The sequence below is a fragment of the Capricornis sumatraensis genome, chromosome 5 (genome assembly GCF_032405125.1).
Source record: "Capricornis sumatraensis isolate serow.1 chromosome 5, serow.2, whole genome shotgun sequence".
In the NCBI taxonomy this organism is placed as follows: domain Eukaryota; kingdom Metazoa; phylum Chordata; class Mammalia; order Artiodactyla; family Bovidae; genus Capricornis; species Capricornis sumatraensis.
This window is the reverse complement of record NC_091073.1, coordinates 66,068,961-66,086,741: the sequence shown is the minus strand read 5'-3', so window position 1 is coordinate 66,086,741 and position 17,781 is coordinate 66,068,961. Positions and strand designations below refer to the sequence as shown.

General features: G+C 34.3%; 1 protein-coding gene across 1 annotated transcript in view; it reads left to right on the top strand.

Annotated features, from left to right (window-relative positions):
* SEPTIN7 (septin 7) overlaps nucleotides 1-17,560 on the top strand; it is a 60,591-nt gene extending 43,031 nt beyond the window's left edge. Inside the window, exons 9-13 of the mRNA XM_068972988.1 lie at nucleotides 452-503; nucleotides 5,087-5,212; nucleotides 9,598-9,733; nucleotides 15,428-15,567; nucleotides 16,573-17,560. Coding sequence (XP_068829089.1) covers nucleotides 452-503; nucleotides 5,087-5,212; nucleotides 9,598-9,733; nucleotides 15,428-15,567; nucleotides 16,573-16,612 — 494 coding nt within the window. The 3' untranslated portion in view covers nucleotides 16,613-17,560. The remainder of the gene's footprint in view (nucleotides 1-451; nucleotides 504-5,086; nucleotides 5,213-9,597; nucleotides 9,734-15,427; nucleotides 15,568-16,572) is intronic.
* Nucleotides 17,561-17,781: the final 221 nt, after the last annotated feature.

Below are 17,781 nucleotides of genomic sequence, written 5' to 3'. Positions count from 1 at the left end.
TAATGTTCTTACGAGTGACTTTCCCAACTAGAGATACTGTGGTCACTCTCAGCTCTTTTCATCACCGTGTAACCTTCAGTTTTTGAGCTGAGACTTTAAAACTGGTATAGACCTTAGAAATCTGCACAGAGGAAATTGCTTTGTATCTTTAGTTTTAGGTTATCCCCCTTCAAGAGTATTCTTTTAGTGATACATTAAAAAAAAGAAGAACATTAAAGTTTCTTGGCTTAGGTTTTCATTTTGGTTAACTTGTAGTTTTTCTAAAGTTAATTCCTCACCCACCCTTGACCCGCAACATTAAGTACTATTTTATAGGGTTAAAGTCTGAATGAAACATTGACCTAAGGTATTTAATACTTTGTATATTCTCTCATTGTTAACACCCAATTTCCTTTGAAAAGAATGAGTTTAGTGGAAGTAATACATATGGTCTGATTTTTTTTTTTTGTAGTTGAAAACGGTGAACATTGTGATTTTACAATTCTAAGAAATATGTTGATAAGGTAAGTGTAAGAAGTGATGAAAATAACACAGATTTTACTTTCCCTAAATAAAATAAGTCTCAGATTTAGTTTTTTGTCTTCTGTAAATTTAGCTAATTTAAACTGGTATCTTCATTCTAGCACTGAAGCAAGCACTGCCTAGAGACAAATTTGGATTATTTTGCCAAGGTTTTGAACTCTAGAGGAAAAATACAAAATAGGCTGTGTGGCTAGGGATACATAGGAAAGTGGATCTTTCAATCATTGTACTTTGTGTTGTGGTTTAATACTGAAAGAAGTATGAAAGTAGAAAGGAACAGGCTTTTGCTTCTCTTTAATGTGAAAAGCTTGTGGAAACTGGAAGAGAAGGCTTAAGTTTTAGGTCAGAAACTGAACTTCAAATATTTAAAAGATACACAGCTTAGTAGCTGGTGAGTGGAGCACTTTTGTTACTGAAACACTGAAAAACTGATCTTCCTCCCAGGATGGAAAAACATCAGTCCTGAATTGTACCTTGTACATCTGATGAAGGAGAAGGAAATCATGTGAAAACAGGATTAATTCTGGTTAGAGGAACCAGGACCTTAATTAGAAAACTAACAGCAGAGAGGAAATTCTGAAAAAAAGTTGAAAAGACCCAGAGATAGGGAACAAAAAGAGGATCAAAATGAACCTCATTGTTTTCATGGAGAGATAAATTCCTTCTTTATGCTATTCCATACCCTTTTGCTCTTTTTTTCCTCTCATCATGCTTGCTTCTCCAGACCCTCAATACATACTATTCTTTTCAGCCTCCAGTTTTACATGTCCATCTTAAGTTGATGTCTCTTCAGTTTCACACTACTCTGCACTTTCCCAGTATACAAGAATTTCTTTAGCTATGTAGAAGTAATAGGAATATTGATGATAATTGGAAATCATGGAACAGCAACAAGATCATTGTTAAAAGTGAGGGGGACAATTTGAGTCAAACTGATAACCTCAAGAGGAGAAGGCAGTGGTACCCCACTCCAGTACTCTTGCCTGGAAAATCCCATGGACGGAGGAGCCTGGTAGGCAGCAGTCCATGGGGTCTCGAAGAGTTGGATACGACTGAGTGACTTCCCTTTCACTTTTTACTTTTCATGCATTGGAGAAGGAAATGGCAACCCACTCCAGTGTTCTTGCCTGGAGAATCCCAGGGACGGGGGAGCCTGGTGGGCTGCCGTCTGTGGGGTCACACAGAGTCAGACACGACTGAAGTGACTTAGCAGCAGCAGCAGCAGCTACCTCAAGAAATATGAGATGAGAGTGAATTTTGAAATTGAGATCGCCATGTAATTGATTTTTCTCAAAAGAACTCATGACTAGATGCTATGATAGAAAGTAGATGATGGTGTTAATTCAGCCACAGCGGTTGCCAGGCCTCACACAGTGGGAGAAGAGCAAATGCACATGAAAGGATGTTCATCTCCCTTGGTTTTGAGAAAACAATGCTTCAGGTTCTATTACCATTTCTTTGCTTTCTCTTCCATTTTGAAAATGTGACTTCAGAAGAACTAATAATCTCTGATGATTTTATATATGTAAAGAATGTTTCATAAATATTAACTGCCAGTGCATTCCCTATCATTTTATTATTTTCCTCAATTTTAAATCTATGCTACTTACCTAGTGCTTGAAGCAATAATAATCTTTAACTTTGTCTTACGTGTTTTATTTATATATGCAATCAATAATTCCCTATGTACCTAAAATACTATAGAAAGGAAGGCTAGTTACTAGCCAGACTTTGAACATTTGAAGGTATGCAGCCTCCCCTCTGATGAGTGGGACTCAGTAGTATACAAGCATTACAAGCAAATGGACCATTCCTACAGGAAAGCAATAAGACAATCATACATGTGTGGAAATATTAAAAATTCTAAAATTATGTAATATTACATAATTTTTATGTAATATATATAAGTAGATATATGCTATGATGAGAACATTTACATGTATTAAATTCAAAGTAAGTATTAAGTGGTATATTTTCTTGGAGCAGAACCAGATAGAGAAGGATTTATGAAAATAGTTGCCTTAAGATGAATTAAGATAAATAGAGTCATTAGATGTTTATTTGTGGGGTTGGGAGTGATCCTACTTAACATTTTTATCAAGTAGAATGAAGATATTGTCTTCAACTTCTTGAGGTAGATGGTTATGCAGTTTTGCTTAATAAAAACTTCATTTATTTGTTGAATTTGTTTTAGCGCACTTGTTTTTTTTCTTTCCTAAGGCATAAATGTTCACTTACACTTTTGCTAGATGTTTACTTTGCCTCTTAACATAATTTTTCATTTATAGTCTTTGAAACATGTAAAACATCCTTGATAAATATACTTTGAAAATAAGTTTAGGAATATTTTACTGCTTTTCCTTCTAAGTTCAGAGGAGAGGTAAGGTATATGTTATGTAGCTCATGTCTTTATGATAAAGGCACCTAGTAGATATTTAGTAAATACTTGAAGGAAATATCAATACCAATATTCCATATGTCTGTGACTTCCAAGTAAGTGAAATCCTGCAGGTTAAAGTCAGGAGTAGTGGTTGCTCCTAAGAAAGACCCAAGTTCAAAGATATGTCATTTTGCTAATTTAGAAAACTGACTGTTGCAGGCAAAGCAAGGAAGACAATGGAAAAGAGGAAAATTTGATAAAAATAATTTCAGGATGTGGCAGTAGAGAGTGCCAAAATCAAATAGAGAAGGAAAACAAAAGGAGAGAAGAGAATGGTATAGTATCAGCAATCAGAAATGGAAAAGATAAATAAATTCAAGAAACTGTGGAGAAAATACTAATTATTTTAAGTGTGGAAGAATGAGTTGATTTTTAAGGGTAAAATAAAACGTATTTAAGTGGAAATAGAGACTTTTATAACCTGAAAAATACCAGAACCAAGTAATCATTAAAAAAAGGTTATTTTAGTGAAAGGGAAAAATCTTTCATTAACTAAAGTGTTTAATGACATTAACAAAAATAATTTAATAGCTAGTTAATAAGTCCACCTTATATATCTTGTATTTCAGCTACTAAGTACTTTACCTCAGGTCCTTTAATGATTTTTTAATGATGCATTGATGAGGTAATATATTTAAAATTACAAAAAGATTGTTTTATACTGGCACGGTTATTTGTTTTTATTATTCTCTACTTAGAGAAATTGAAAACAGTAATGTGTCCTAGAAAATCAACAATGTTTATCACATCTCAGCTCCCAAATCAGTTTTTTGCAGGGCCCATTATATGCTCTGTGGCAAGAGTGCAAAAGGTGATGGGCACATTTTTTGTAAAAGGGGATGTTTATAGTATAGTTGAAGAGTTTATATGCTGTCACCTGTCACATTTACTGGTACCATAGGAAAGACTGGCAGCCAAGGAGAAGGTTGTCTTGGGTTAGAGTGACTTGACTTCAAGAGTGCCAGGAGAGCTCCCAAAGCAGACTGGAAGAACTCTGAAGTAAGTTTGAGAGTCAGTGACAAATTCAGTCCCAATCATTGGATATGCTCAGAGTAAGAAACTGTCTGACTTGACAGAAGTAGAGAGGGATAGAGCTTTAGATAATTCCAGTGGCCATAGAAAGTGTATATTCATCAAGGGGCAGAGTATAAAGGACAATGAGGCTTGTGGAAAACCCAGTCTTAGTTAGAAACAGGAGTAAACTATCAGAGAACTGCACAAAAATGTCCAATCGAGGATGAATCATAGTAATTGGCCATCACAAAAGGGAAAAGTAATAGTAAATGTTTCTTGGCTATCAGGCAGAATAAAAACAGAATAACACCTTTACGTTTGTCTCTCATAAGGGAGTTTTGGTAAAGTGGTGGAGATGAAAGATAGGGGATTAGAAGTGCAGGAACGAGTGATGAGAAAAAGGAAGATAAAATGATACAGAGTACTCCCACACCATGTATATCCAAGAACATTGCATTGGTAAAGGATACAGTAGAGCAGCTCACAGGAGTCTTAGCATCTTGAAACACTAGGGAATGGTAAAATTGTCTCATGTGTAGGTATCTCCTATATATTAATTTTATGTATCATAGATAATGTCTGCTATGAGCAGACATTCATTAACCAAAATACCACATTTACCAGATAGTTGGAATAAATAGGAATTTATTCCAAATTAAAATTTCCCAGTTTGAATCCAACTTGATGTGTAATCTATGTATTCCTATATATTAACCTGAATAAAAACTCAAATATTAGTAATATTAAGGAAATATTAAGGAAAGCAATTTCTTTTAGGTTTGTGAACTTCAGTAGGAACTAATCTACCTTTCCTTCTCTAGTAAAATAAAATATATGCTATAAAGGTAAATACTCTTCTCTAGCAATGTCATTGTTTAGTAAATGTTTTGAGAGAATTTATGGTTTCTAAACTTTAATTTGGGACTTAAATTTCCATTAATGTCAAGTTAGCTCATTGTATCTTGCTCCCCCTTACATGTAAGTGAAGACAGATAAATGCTGTCTTCCTTGAAAAGTTTCGTCTGAATTTTTTGTTTGCTAAAATTTTGAATTTACACCAAAGCTTTTTTAATAGAAGCACATTCCTTATGTGTCTTTTATTTATGACAGAACACATATGCAGGACTTGAAAGATGTCACTAATAATGTACACTATGAGAACTACCGGAGCAGAAAACTGGCAGCTGTGACTTATAATGGAGTTGATAACAACAAGAATAAAGGGCAACTTACTAAGTAAGTATACATCGATTCCTCCCAGGAATGGCATTATTTATTTAGTAAAAAATCATATTACTTCTTCGCCATCAAATTCCTCTTGGCTACTCAATAGAAAATTGGAATAGTGTTCTTTATGGGCTTTCTTAGTGGTTCAGATGGTAAAGAATCTGCGTGCAGTGCAGGAGTCCTAGGTTTGATCCCTGTGTTGGGAAGGTCCCCTGGAGAAGGGAATGGCTACCCACTCCAGTATTCTTGTCTGGAGAATTCCACAGAGGAGCCTGGTGGGCTACAGTCCATGGGTCACAGGGAGTCAGATAAAACTGAGTGACTAACACTTTTACTTTTTCATACGTTGATTGTTTTAGACATAATGCAATTGCACATCTAATAAAGTATAGTATAAATATAACTTACATGCCCTGGGAAGCCAAAAAACTTCTGTGATTCACTCTATTTCTGTATTTGTTTCGCTTTATTGAGATGGTTAAGTTGTGGTTACCTTTTTCCCATATGTTAATTTTATTTTTGTTTTCTATAGCCTTCTCCATCTTTATCAGTAACTGAATTCATAGAAATGGCTGAAAATACAGGTTTTCAAAGGATAATCCTCATAACTTTTGGTACATGACAAAATTTTCATTGATCTAAAGATACATAAAGACAGTTTTCTGAAATTCCCCCCCTCTTTTTTTCAGTTACATCTTTTATTCATGTGTCCTTTTGTGAAAATATGATGATGGTATTGTTTTATTTATGTTTAGTTTTAACACTCTCACTTGGCAAAATGTTAGTAACTATTGTTTCCCAAAATGTTTGGAAAATTTTGTTGCTCTTTGAAATCCTTAATTTAACTGAAATTCTTTTGGATAATGCTGTATGAAAATTGCTACATGTCTGTATACATAGTGACCTGCCAAACCACCAAACTAAGAAGCAAAAGTATGTAAATGTACTTGCTTAATGAATTCTTCAGGAAAGACCACATATAATTTAAATGAAATTTGGTTCTTTTCGTTATGCTCAAAATGTAATACATTTCAGCATTTATACATTTATACAACCAAAATGTAGGTTGTATGACATAACCACAGTAGGGTCTTAGGTCAGCCTTAAATGTGGTCCTTGCTGTGATTCTGCTATTGGTCACATGGAAAGGGTAAGTCATTTTTCAGGATCTCCTTGAAAAGATCCCCAAAAGAAGCTAAGTTGCATCTTTGAGGATTTAATATGATGTTCAGGTTATGTTGGCCTGTTTTTTAAAAAGTCTTTTACCGGGTCTTTTTATTTTTTTGATTGAGTTACGTTGAATTTCTCTGACAAGTTTAAGTTTATAAGCTTTAGCTTGTTGATGTGTATCAACAAGCATTTTCATTAAAAAGTGGGCAGACAATGAAATAATTTAAATGGTTTTTCTAGCTATCTAATAAAGTTTCATTTGAAAAACTGATAACAAAAAGTTATCCTTTTTCCTGTTTTCTGCACTATAAACACATTTTTGTATTACTGTTTTCTAAATAGCACTTTAATAAAGATGACTAGAATTGAGATGCTAATTAATTTAACAATTAGAGAGGTTTACAAAATCATTTTGACTGGTAAGAGTCTTCAAAAAATTAATTTTTTATATGTGTGACCATTTTCTTATAATACTGAAATATCACTCTTGGTTAGGAGGCAAGTATTTTTACAAGGTTGAAAGACAAAGTACCTCAAGTGTGAAATATTGAACATCTCTTTGAAAGTATGCATATGTAAATAGGTTTAGAAACTTGAGCAGACTGTCAGAAGATAGTTGCATAGCATATTTACTTTCATAATGATTTGGTATAGGGATTATTAACAGAATTTGGAAAAGAAATTAACTATCTTCAACAAATTTGGCCATAAACTTTTGTTTTAGGAACGTGAAGTGAAAGTCGCTCAGTTGTGTCTGACTCTTTGTGACCCCACAGACTATACAGTCCGTGGAATTCTCCAGGCCACAATCCTGGAGTGGGTAGGATCCTTTCCTTTTTCCTTTCTCCAGGGGATCATCCCAACCCAGGGATTGAACTCAGGTCTCCCGCATTGCAGGTGGATTCTTTACCAGCTGAGCCCCTTTACTGTAAAATCTGTGGATTTGCTTTTAATTGCTGTTTTTATTGTGGTTTACTCTAAGTGTGTTTTGTTGTTGTTTAGTCACTTATGTCCCACTTCTGTGACCACATGGACTGTAGTCCTCCAGGCTCTTCTGTCCATGAGATTTCCCAGGCAAGAATACTGGAGAGGGTTACCTTTTTCTTCTCCATTTATGTGTGCTGATAAGTCTCTGTATTTTTTGTTCTTTTAGATATGGCACACTTGAAGACATTTCATTTGTTTTTCCAAAGACATAAGCAGTTTTAGTATGTAAAGATTTTTAATATTTAAAAACAAATTTTAAAACATCAAAGCTCTACAATCTTCTGTTTTCCTCCAAGAGTTATTTAAATAATTTAGGTGACAGTGTTCCACTCTTGGTAAGGTGGTAGGTAGCCTTTTCATGTACAAAGTATACTACAAATTCTTTACATTTATATGGATTGGCTTGTTCCTCCCAAGGATGAAATTAAAGAGTATTTTATAGATAGGTTATTATTAGTAAGAATATGTATTTAACTTTAAAATCACAATTCCATCTGAATTTTAATTTATTTTTTTAAATTCTGGTGTTTACTTAATTTATTTAATGTTTACAATATATTTTCAAGTTGCAGCAGTGTTGTTGGATAATCTTAAGTTGCTTAACATATTCAGTTATTTAAGATGGCCAATTCAAAAATCATTTTTATGAGTATTTTTTTCCTAGAGCCTAAAAGTGTTTTGGAGTATGGCAGAAGTGAGTTTTATAGAAATCAAACAAAAGCTTTGAACCCTTACTAGAAAAAACACTTGTATGAACACACAACACAAACACACACACGTTTGTTGTGTGATTTCAGGACCCAAGAGATCTGAGGCTCCTCTTAAAAATACCTGCCATAAATATATCAGCTTTTAGTGAAATAATGATATTTACACTTTAAAATTTATTCCAGTTTACCTGGCTTTTTGAATGTTGATTCTCCTAAGTTAATGTTTGGTTTATTTTCATTTTCAGAACTTCTGATTAATTGTTTAATTATTAAAACATACTGCAGGTTTATTCTTTTGATGAAATATCCTTTAGTTAAGTAACATTTTGTTCTAACTTGCTCTAATTGCAAAAACAAATCCTCTTGGTCACAATGCTACATCACATTTTGTCTTTTCCTTTTTGCTAAGAAAAATCAGTAGGCAGTGTTCTTTCTGTCCTGTTGTTCATTTAATACATTCCATCTCGGTCTCTTGTTTTCCTTGATAGGAAAGAATAGTGCTACAATGGTCAGAAATATTCAGCCTCATAAGGAGAGAAGTCACTATAATCAGAGTGTGTCAAATCAAGATTAAAGTGACTAGCCTTGAAGTTATAGATGAAATACAAAGCCTGATTTTGTTTTTAAGCCATAATTTAACTTTTTTAACCACTTTATTCATTTAGGGTTGTAATTAAATGGTCAAAGCTTGTTTTTGTGGAAGCACAATATACGTGTTTAATCAACAAAGTCGGAAAAGAGCCTGCCTCTTTTAAGCTGTCCCAGTGTATTGGAATAGGTTTTTAGAGATTCCGAAGGCCACAGAGCCCACTTTTCTTTCTTCTCTGGGACTGTAGTAGGTTGCTGATACTTTGCGTACTCTTTTCTCCATAAGTATACTAGCCTTCACATAAAGCGTATTTGTAGTATTTTTCAACATAAAATCTTGGAAAACATTGTGCAGAGATTTGAGTCTGTGGACTTTAATAGAGTGAACTACTTTTTAATGTATGTTTTCTGGCATTTCAGAAACGTCAGGATATTCATTTGCTTCTGATACTGTCTTTTTCTGCCTCCCTCCATCCTCCTCCTCCATTAACTCAATACCATTTTTTCATATTAAAATTTTGTTTAAAAATTAATTTTCTTCTAGTTTTTCTTTTTGAGAATGTATTTAGGGAATGTGTCTTTTCCATTTTCCTTATACAGTCTGTTTCATGTGTTTTTTTTAGATTTGATATGCATTAGGTTTAGGGAGACTTCAAGTGATGAAACTTCATGGAAGGAAGTTCTAGATTGTAAATATTTATACATTTTTAAAGTTTCTGAAGAATTTTTTCATATGTTCATACATAAAACTTCAAACCTGTGTTCTGTGTTATTTAAGATGGTGTCAGAATAATTAAAAGCTTCTTTTGAAGCTTGTTTTCAAAAAACAGAAAGCAGAGAATTTAGTAATGGCATACAGCATTGTTTTCATCACTTTCAGTTTTGTATTACACTTTTCATTTTTAGACATATAATGATTATCTTTAATGTTCATAATAGGAGCCCTCTTGCACAAATGGAAGAAGAAAGAAGGGAACATGTAGCTAAAATGAAGAAGATGGAGATGGAGATGGAACAGGTGTTTGAGATGAAGGTCAAAGAAAAAGTTCAAAAACTGAAGGACTCTGAAGCTGAGGTAATTAACCATATATTTTCACCTTTGACAAAATACTCCTTTTCAAAATAATGTCTTAAATGAAATTGATAGATAATGTAACTGCTCTATCGATTTTTTCACATGTAATATGCAAATTTAATGTGTCTGTGTGTGTTCAGTCGAACTCTTTGCAACCCTAAGGATTGTAACCTGCCAGGCTCCTCTGTCTGTGGAGTTTCCCAGACGAGAATGTTGGACTGAGTTGCCATTTCCTCCTCCAAGGGAGCTTTCCCAACCCAGGGATTGAACCCACGTCTCCTTGTCTCCTGCATTGGCAGGCAGAGTCTTACCTCTGAGCCACCTGGGAAGTCAATCAGTTTAGTCGCTCAGTCGTGTCCGACTGTTTGCGACCTCATGAACCGCAGCATGCCAGGCCTCCCTGTCCATCACCAACTCCTGGAGTTTACCCAAACTCATGTCCATTGAGTCAGTGATGCCGTCCAACCATCTCATCTTCTGTCGTCCCCTTCTCCTCCTGCCCTCAATCTTTCCCAGCATCAGGGTCTTTTCAAATGAGTCAGCTCTTCGCATCAGGTGGCCAAAGTATTGGAGTTTCAGCTTTAGCATCAGTCCTTCCAATGAACACCCAGGACTGATCTCCTTTAGGATGGACTGGTTGGATCTCCTTGCAGTCCAAGGGACTCTCAAGAGTCTTCTGCAACACCACAGTTCAAAAGCATCAATTCTTTGGCACTTAGCTTTCTTTATGGTCCAACTCTCACATCCATACATGACCAGTGGAAAAACCATAGCCTTGAGACGGACCTTTGTTGGCAAAGTAATGTCTCTGCGTTTTAATATGCTGTCTCGGTTGATCACAACTTTCCTTCCAAGGAGTAAGTGTCTTTTAATTTCATTGCTATGGTCACCATCTGCAGTGATTTTGGAGCACAGGAAAATAAAGTCAGCCACTGTTTCCACTGTTCCCCATCTATTTCCCACGAAGATGGGACCAGATGTCATGATCTTCGTTTTCTGAATGTTGAGCTTTAAGCCAACTTTTTCACTCTCCTCTTTTCACTCTCATCAAGAGGCTGTTTAGTTCTTCACTTTCTGCCATAAGGGTGGGGTCATCTGTATATCTAAGGTTATTGATATTTTTCCCGGCAGTCTTGATTCCAGCTTATGCTTCCTCCAGCTCAGCATTTCTCATGATGTACTCTGCATGTAAGTTAAATAAGCAGGGTGACAGTATACAGCCTTGACCTACTCCTTTTCCTATTTGGAACCAGTCTGTTGTTCCATGTCCAGTTCTAACTGTTGCTTCCTGACCTGCATACAGGTTTCTCAAGAGGCAAGTCAGGTGGTCTGGTATTCCTATCTCTTTCAGAATTTTCCACAGTTTATTGTGATCCACATAGTCAAAGGCTTTGGCATAGTCAATAAAGCAGAAATAGATGTTTTTCTGGAACTCTTGCTTTTTCGATGATCCAGTGGATGTTGGCAATTTGATCTCTGGTTTGTCTGCCTTTTCTAAAACCAGCTTGAAATCTGGAAGTTCACGGTTCACATATTGCTGAAGCCTGGCTTGGAGAATTTTAAGCATCACCTTACTGGTGTGTGATTTACAATAATACATATTTTAATAATCTGTTTAGATACAAGTATACTTGGTAGGAAGACATAGTAGAATACCTAAAGTAAATTTTATTAGCTATAGTTAACAAATTATGAGAAATGAAATTTTAAGCCTTTCCATATAGTCGGTATAAGAAAGTAAGAGTTTTGGGCAGATATAAGAATAAAAACTAGTTTTAGGATAGTAATAATTGACCAGACTTACTTGCATATGAATGGAGAAAGAAAGAACCTTAATTAAACTATGGGCATGCTGTGATAAATTACAGACAAAAAGAAATGAAGGAATGTGATTTTGTAGATGAGTTGGGCCTTATGTGACCCTAGTGTCAGTGTAATTCAGTTGCAAAAATCAGGTAGGGTAGTGACAAAGCATTCCATCAAGCTGTTCTGCTGTAACCTTAGAATCACTCTACATGTTGAAGCATATATTTAGTTTCTGTTAATCAAAAAGATCATGAAGACATATCCACCTGTAAGTGATAAAAGATGGAGGAAAAAACACACTTAACACAATAATCTATAGAGTAAATTTGGCTTTATGTCCAAGAACAGTAGAAGAAACTATAGGTAAACACAAATCAGCAATTTCAGTATGATGTTTTCTCAGCATAGATTTATTATCATTGTGCTGAAAATTACTTTTAAATATGTAGGATGACATTAATATGAAATACTTAAACAATTTTTTAATTGGAGGATAATTGCTTTACAGTGTTGTGTTTCTGGCATTCATCAACATGAATCAGTCATACAATATGAAATATTTTAAAAATTACTTTTAATGATAAAATTCAGTGGTTAAATGTGGATCTACTAATATAATAATATTTGTATTTAAACATATTAAGAAAAGACTCAGATTTAGTTTGTTACATCATTACAGTTGGTCTCTTTGCTTTTGTAATTAATTACTGCATAAAATACATAAGCTTTCTTTGACTAAATATATGTTTGCTACCCATGGACTGTAGCCTACCAGGGTCCTCTGTCCATGGGATTTTCCAGGCAATGGTACTGGAGTGGATTGCCATTTCCTTCTGCAGGGAATCTTCCCAACTCAGGGATCGAACCCAGGTCTCCCACATTGTAGACAGACGCTTTACTGTCTGAGCCACCAGGGAAGTCCTACTCTAATATTACGACAAAAGTACTCTAATCCATTGAGTAGACAGAATGCAGAGCATTCAATAGTTTTGAGGAAGTGTTTCTATTCCACATTAGACTTCTCTTAAATTACTGAGCTTTTCATGTAATCTCTTATCACAAAAAAACTTACTTCCACTACTGTTACATTTATAATATGTGTTTAATTCAGTGCAGATACAGAATAGCTTCTCCAGGTTTAAGATTGCCAACTCTGCAAAACTAATATCCTGAGCACTTGTTATTAAGATGACATTTAGGAGATTAAGTTTTTTTATTAATTAGGTTTTTATTTAATCTATCCATTTGAGTCTCTACCCCTTCACCAATTAATAAGTAATCTGGAGAATCCCTGCTACTGCTGCTAAGTCACTTCAGTCATGTCTGACTCTGTGCGACCCCATAGACGGCAGCCCACCAGGCTCTCCCGTCCCTGGGATTCTCCAGGCAAGAACACTGGAGTGGGTTGCCATTTCCTTCTCCAATGCATGAAAGTGAAAAGTGAAAGTGAAGTCTCTCAGTCGTGTCCGACTCTTAGTGACCCCATGGACTGCAGCCTACCAGGCTCCTCCATCCATGGGATTTTCCAGGCAAGAGTACTGGAGTGGGGTGCCATGAATCCCTATCAGAAGGTAAATAAAAATAGGAATAATCAAGAGTCTGCATTATCTCCACACTTAGGTTTCGATGAAAATCTAAAAGGAGTTGAATTTACATTTGAAAAGACATATTTTAGGGTCTCCTCCTAAGAGTAAATGTCATAAGCAATTATGTTAAGCATTTATTTCCATAAGCAATTATAGAACTTTTGAGAGTTTTAATGATTACTGTGAATGGTGAAAACAGAGTTTCGTAATACTTAGCTACTCTTTGAAGAATAGTCTTTTATTAGCATTGAAAGAAACTGTAAAGCGATGTGGGCCAAGTTTCCCCTAATTCTGTAAGCGATATAAGGATATAAATATGAAGTCTATTTAACCTTGTATAATATGTTTTCTCAAGTGCTAGATATATTTGTGTGGGGCATAGCTGCTAATATCCTGCAGCACAGTGTATTAGACACAGTACTAAGCATCTTTCATAGATTATGTTATTTAGTCCATACCACAGCCCTACAAGGTGGATATTATTGTCTCATTTCCATTTTTTACATGAGATGAACGATAAATTAACTTGGTCAGTGCTGCATATCTGTAAGTCATTATTTGAATGCACTTAACTGTGCTCTAAATCCTAGACAAGTCTACAATCATGTATCCATAATTTCGAATCTTTAAAAGCTCTGAAAACTGCAAAGCCAGAAACAGAACAGTTTTATCCCCACTTGATGTGAATAGTTATATACTTTGCTGCAAAAATAAAAAATGTGATAGATGCTACCTTAGCCCAGGTGTTGTTTTGTAAATACAGTAAATAGACCTTTCTAAGTAGAATTGGCTTTCAGAAATATGAAAAATTCTGAACTGTGTAATACATCTAACCCTAAGAATTTCTACAAAGGGAAGGATTGTGACCTGCACTTTTAACCTACATGGCAGTTAACACAAAAGAAAATGTATATGTGATAGAGGTACAGAGAAAGAATGATGAACACTTGTAACCCTATGGCCCAGTTTAAAAAATAAGGCATCATCAGTTCATTTGAGGCAGCTCTGTTTCTCTCCCCTATTGTATCCCTCTCTTTCTCAGAAGTAACTATGCTGGATTGTGTGTATATAATTCCCTTGCATTTTCTCTTTAATAATTAAAGGCATTTCCCTGTGTTCCTATTTTCTGATATGTTCTTAGTAATGTGTTTGCTATCATCAGGAAGATGTTACTTCAAATTTGATTCATATTTGCTTTAATATATCTTAGATGGTTTCATTTTGTAGAAACTGCATGAGATATTTGGAATAGAAATGAATATGAAGTCACTTTTTTGGGTTTATGAAGTAACAAAGAAAACAGATTGTATGCAAAATTATAATCCAGATTCAAGATGTTGACTAATTGATGTAATACAGTCTTTAACGGAACATAATTCCTGGACATCTGAAAGTTTTTAATAAATAGTTGTTAGTTATTTGATGTAGTTAGATAGTTAGATTTATTTATTAATATTTTGCTGTGATTGTTTTCCACAGAAATGGATTGACTAGTGCCTAAATGGACTAGATAAGCTCTTTGTTTCTGCAGTTACTTTGCATGTGTGTTTTTTATCTTTCAGCCAGCATTCTTTGCAGCATTAATTCTCAATATAGAAAGAACCATCTGTTTCAGAATCATGGGATGGGGGCTTATTGAAAATGTGGATTTCTAGACTTAAAAACCCAGAAATTCTAATTCAGTATGTCTGGTTAGGTCCAGGATTCTTTATTTTTAACAAGCGTTTAGGTGGTTCATACAAAGACTGACATTTGAGAACTGCTGCTTTATAAGAATCCAGGGACCTTATCTCCTCATCTTGTAACTCTTATATTCTTACCTATTTGCTTTCTTTTCACTTGTCTCGCTTTCTTAAACTTGAAATTATGAGACAGGTTCAGACCTGGTGCTGCCACTTTTGGCTAATGACTTTGTACAAGTGACATAAACTCTGCAGCTACAACTGTTTGCTCATCTAGGAGTGGGAACAGTGGTGTCTTCTCTGCCCAACTTCCTACATGTTTGTGAGTAAGGAAAAATGAGATGATGAAAATATGAGTATGCCCCTTATAAAGTGCTACACAACTGTAGCTTATTGTACTTTTTTTTTTTAAACCCCTTGTTTCCCAAGATTATTCTCTTTGGTCCCTGGCATTTTGGGTGGTAAGTCCTATAGAAAGAGGATTTTTAGACAGTGCTTTCCACATGGTACTCTGAATTTATAGCATAAGAACTGAATGCTCAGCTTTTAACATTAGACTGCCTGGATGAAATGTATTTCTGATTTCTCAGTTTTATTTTATGTATTGTGCTTTGAACTAGCTCCAACGGCGCCATGAGCAAATGAAAAAGAATTTGGAAGCACAGCACAAAGAATTAGAGGAAAAACGTCGTCAGTTTGAAGATGAGAAAGCAAACTGGGAAGCCCAACAACGTATTTTAGAACAACAGAACTCTTCAAGGTATCTAATATCAGATTCCCAAGAAATATGTGTATTAGTTTTAAAGAATTATTTTCCTGTTTATTTTAAAAACATTAATATTTTAAGACATTGTCCATTACCATACATCCCAAGCACAAATTATTTTCATGGATGAATATTTTACATAGATTGATGCACTCTATTATAATAGTATTTTTTCCACTGCAAACATTTTTATGACTTAATAATCTTCATAATTATAATTTAGTACCTTCATAACATTCTCTTCAGTTGACTCACCATAATTAGTTGTTTACTGCTTCCTGTCAAATATTAAACATAATGGTTGTGTGTAATTCTTGACAGACAGAGAGAGCATTGCCACAGTGTTCTCTTTTATACATTTAGAGGTATATTTTTATTGTGTTGGATTATTTCATTAAGATAAAGTTTTAGATACCTAGTTTCTAATGCAGCTAATTAGTTACTCATAATTTACTCAAAAATTGGGTAGTCTTTGTACTTTTGTGTTCTTTTCCTCATTAGTCCCATTTAAAACTGAAAAGTTGCATCCCTGTAAGGATTCTGTAATTTAACCTCACTGCTAAACATTTTCAAGTTTAGACATTTGTTCAGTAACACTATGCATCTATTAACTTTTCCCTTAAGAAAGACGAAGATTTATTTGTGAGAAAAAAAGCATTTCAGAATGCAGATGGCTGTAGGAGAAAAGGATACCTTACTTGATGTCAGTTGACCTTTTTCGATTTGTACTATTTCATTTAGGAACAGTTGTTTTTGTATAAAAAAATGGGATTTTGTCATATTTCTTACTGTTTGTCTTGGAATTTTGTCAAATATTTGTCCAAGAAAATATTATAGATTAACATTGTCCTTATTGTTAACTTCTAAATCTTCTGATTTTAAAATAAAAATGTAACACAGTTGAAAATCCAACACAGTTGTAGTTGGTTTAGCTATTGCTACCATATGTTTTCTAGGTTTATAGTTACTCATTTTAATTGTTTTTGTTTACTCATTTAGAACCTTGGAAAAGAACAAGAAGAAAGGGAAGATCTTTTAAACCCTCTGTTGACCACCAGTTACGTATTAGTTGCCAATATGCCAGCTTGGACATCAGTGTTTGTTGGATCCGTTTGACCAATTTGCACCGGTTTTATCCTTAATGATGGATTTAACAGCATGACAAAAATTATTATTATTTTTTTGTTCTTGATGGAGATTAAGATGCCTTGAATTGTCTAGGGTTGTTGTGTACTTAGAAACTAACAGCTCTAAGTACCTTTCCTACATTTTTCTTTTCCTTTTTTATTAAACAGATGTCTTCAATTTAATGCAAGAAAACATTTTACTGTTGTACAATCATGTTCTGGTGGTTTGATTGTTTACAGGATATTCCAAAATAAAAGGACTCTGAAAGGTTTCATTGAGGATAAATTGCCATAATATGATGCAAACTATGCTTCTTTATGATAATTATAATACAGAGGTTCCATTCAATGCAGCGTATACAATAATGTAATTTAGTCTAACACAGTTGACCCTATTTTTTGACACTTCCATTGTTTAAAAATACACATGGAAAAAAAAAACCTATATGCTTACAATGCACCTAGAGCTTTTTTATAACAACCTTTTTTTTTGTTTGTTTGTTTTGAATTCTTTAAATATATATTATTTTCATTTAGTACCCTCTTTAGCCAGAATCTCATTACTGCTTCATTTTTGTAATAACATTTAATTTAGGTATTTTCCATATATTGGCCCTGCTAAAAAATAGAATATAGCATCTTTCATATGATAGGAACCAACAAAGAAACTTTCCTTTAATTCCCTTTTTACACTTTATGGTAAGTAGCAGGGGGGAAAATGCATTTATAGATCATTTCTAGGCAAAATTGTGAAGCTAACAACCAACCTATTTCTACCTATGTGCAGTCTCTTTTATTTTACTAGAAATGGGAATCATGGCCTCTTGAAAAGAAAAAAAAGTCACCATTCTGCATTTAGCTGTATTCATTTATTGCATTTCTGTATTTTTTTGTTTGTATTGTAAAAAATTCACATAATAAACAATGTTGTGATGTAATTGAGTGTGGCGTGTTAAATATTCTGCAGTTGATAGGAGTGTGTTTGAGAAGAAACTTTTCAATTTGAATTTGCCTTCTCCATGATTGTAACTCTTATTTGTTTCATTTAGAATGCACTTGTGCTGATTTTCTAATTTACAGA